This window comes from Pygoscelis adeliae, unplaced genomic scaffold (genome assembly GCF_000699105.1).
Source record: "Pygoscelis adeliae isolate BGI_AS28 unplaced genomic scaffold, ASM69910v1 Scaffold4, whole genome shotgun sequence".
Classification (NCBI taxonomy): domain Eukaryota; kingdom Metazoa; phylum Chordata; class Aves; order Sphenisciformes; family Spheniscidae; genus Pygoscelis; species Pygoscelis adeliae.
This window is the reverse complement of record NW_008824986.1, coordinates 1,686,307-1,689,206: the sequence shown is the minus strand read 5'-3', so window position 1 is coordinate 1,689,206 and position 2,900 is coordinate 1,686,307. Positions and strand designations below refer to the sequence as shown.

At 40.4% G+C, this 2,900-nt stretch overlaps 1 protein-coding gene across 1 annotated transcript in view; it reads left to right on the top strand.

The window, feature by feature from the left end:
• Positions 1-73: 73 nt before the first annotated feature.
• VPS26A (vacuolar protein sorting 26 homolog A (S. pombe)) overlaps positions 74-2,900 on the top strand; it is a 13,101-nt gene continuing 10,274 nt past the window's right edge. Inside the window, exon 1 of the mRNA XM_009325987.1 lies at positions 74-89. Within this exon, the coding sequence (XP_009324262.1) occupies positions 74-89 (16 nt within the window). The remainder of the gene's footprint in view (positions 90-2,900) is intronic.

Genomic DNA, 2,900 nt, shown 5'->3' with positions numbered 1-2,900 from the left:
GCCGTCTCCCCGCGGGAGCCGCTGCTGTGCGGAGCGGGCTCGGGGAAGAGCTGGCAAAACAGCAGGGGCCGAGATGGCGAAAACCAAAGGTTTGGGGTGCTTTTAATATAATTTATGGATCACGGCTTGGGATGTTCCCCTGCTGCTTCTCCATGCGCACATGGCCTCGCCAATACAGGGTTTAGTCATGAAACTCGGCTTCCATTTTTCCTACACAGCTGCTGTCGGGGGGGGGCTTTGGGGAAAGTGCATGTGATAGTCCTGGAAACATCAGTAAATCTTTCAGCAGTCCTGTAAGGCAGCGCTTAAAATGAGAGCAGTTGGTAGTAATCCTTCCGGGCTGGTGAAATAGCAGCCGCTTAGTGCTTAGCAGGTTTGGCCTAGGCAAAGTGCTTGGTGTACTGTGATGTATAGATTTAAAAAAATACATATCTTAAAAGAATCAGCCAGGTCAATGCACTTTGGGTTTCTGAAGCGTGTGGATTCCTTAATGTGTGTCCCTATCTCTGTGGACATGCAAAAGCTTTTTTGGGCTCTGTGTGAAGCTGAGGCTGGGATTTCTGCACCATTTATATGCTGCTGTGAATCCTGCAAGTCCTTTAGTACAGCTATAACTCATAAGGACTGAATGCAGATTGATTTCCGTCTTGATGTAGCAAAATCTTCAGCGTCTGTCTTTTTGCATGAAATCAAGAACGTAGCTTAGTGTTTGGCCAGCTTCTGAAAACCTTAGTTCTCTGTCTTCATTTTCTTAAGCTGTAACATAATAAGCCATATGATGGCTGCTTAAAATACTTCTTGTTTTGCATAGTTTCCCCGCAGCAGTATCGTCGATAGCAACTGGAGGAGATACCAGCTGTTGATTTCTTTATTCCATATGTTCGTGTCTTCTCTGGATGAGATCATGGCTAATCTCTTGGGGGTACAGTTGAAATATTCATATGCAGTGTCTTGAGAAGTGGTGTGTTACCAATGTTAGTTCTGGCTGACTGCTTTAAATGATGGTACAGCTTCATAATTTGGAAGGCACTGTGAGACCATCTTGTATAATGTTTACTTAAAGGTAATGTGCTTCCTTGTTTGCTTGGGGGGAAGAAAAGTATAAGGCTAATCTGGAGAATGAGTGCAGAATTTCTGAGGAAAAAAATATGGACATGCCCAAAAGTAATCTGTGTAACAGTTTAAAATAGTCTAAAGATTTGGAATTCTTGTTGAAACTTTGTTCGTTCTCTCTCCCTCTTCCCCAGAAGCCAAAAATCAGGAATGGTTCTAGTGTGCAGTCATTTAAAAAAAAAAGTTTTATTTCTTGTTTCAGCAATTAATGTGAGTATGTGCCTGGCAGAGACTTGGAGGACCATTTGGTCTTAGTTTGACCACCTTGTTGGTCATCTGCCTCTGCTTTCATGGGAGAATGTGAAGTAGATATAACTAGGTTTCAGTTAGTTATACACATCTTTGTGGATTGAATTAGGGCTTCTTGCTATCTGAACAAATAAAGTCGGTTTAGTCCTGTGTGAATCGCTGTTTTATAGTTCAGAATTGCACCATGTCTTTGCTTGACTTGTAGGGGTAAGCAAAAAGTCACTCCATGTTCCTACTGCTAGGCAGCAGCATTCAGATCAAACTTTCCTCTAGACTTTGTTATTAATGCTACATTTCAAACTTCAGGTCCCCATAATGTCTTGAAATGTGTTCTTACTCAATTTTTGAGATTAAACTGGTGAAGCGAGAATGACTGTTTCATGTATACCAAATTGATCTAGTTGAAGTGGATGCTCTCGTTTGAGAACATAGTGTAATTTCTCCAAAAAAACCCCAAATCACAGTGAATTAGTGAAGTGTAGTCTGCTTTAGTACATCAAAGCAGATTAGTGCCTAATTCTTAAGAGAAAATGTGGGCTTTTGTACTAATCTGGTTGAGTTTCCCATAGAGCCGCTAATGTGTTTTGCAGCTGCTTGTAAGAAATGTTTGTGCAAGGTCAAAGGATGGTCTCTCCTAGTTTCTTGTGTTTGGTGCTGGTCAAAAGTTCGTGCCTAGGGAATGCTGTTGTAAGGTGAGGACAAACATTTCATGCTCATAATGGATTGGTGCCTGGAGCAGTACTACGGGTAAACTTGTAACATCCACTCTATCTGAGGGCAGAGTTGTGTAGCTAACATAGGTTGTATGAAGAACCGCTGCCTCTTGAACCTACTAGTGCTCTCTTCATTTGCTGAGAGAACTGTGGGTGTAGGAAGAGGCAGCAAATAGAAACCCCTGTTCCCCTTCGCCAACCTGGGGGCTGCTTTAGGCCTTGTATTATATCCCCTGTTGTTGTTTCTTTTCACCCTACTTTGCTCTGTTATTCCTCCTACTTCATCCTTGTTACTGCTGTTTATGCAGTAAGCTATAGAGGATATAAAGCAATATGTAGGTTTTTGGCATAATATCTGAAATCCTAAACCAGATGGAATAAATTTGTTGAAGGTTTTTTTTTTGAAATGTGGTTTAAAAATGATTCATTTTTTTAAAGTGAAATCAGTGATTAGAAACTTTGCAGTGGCAGAAACTAGAGGTGTGTTTGCAACAGTAATGTTCTAAATATTTGTTAGTATTTTAAAGTAGTAGTAATAATGGTAATTACACCGCGTACTTTTTTATAAACATTATATTTTGTAAGAGCTGTTGCTGCCTGTTACTGACCTGATTTCAATTATTTGCTAGATGAACAACTGTCTTTTGTTATCGCTATTTTTTGGGTCTCTAATACATAACGGCTTTGTAACTTCATAGGAGCGCAAATGTTTTTCCCCAATGTATAGTGTACAGCTGCAAGTAAATACCACATGTAAAATGGAGTGTCCACTGTGTAGTAACTTATCTAATTCTTGTTATTCCAGAGTTTTCTTGGAGGCTTTTT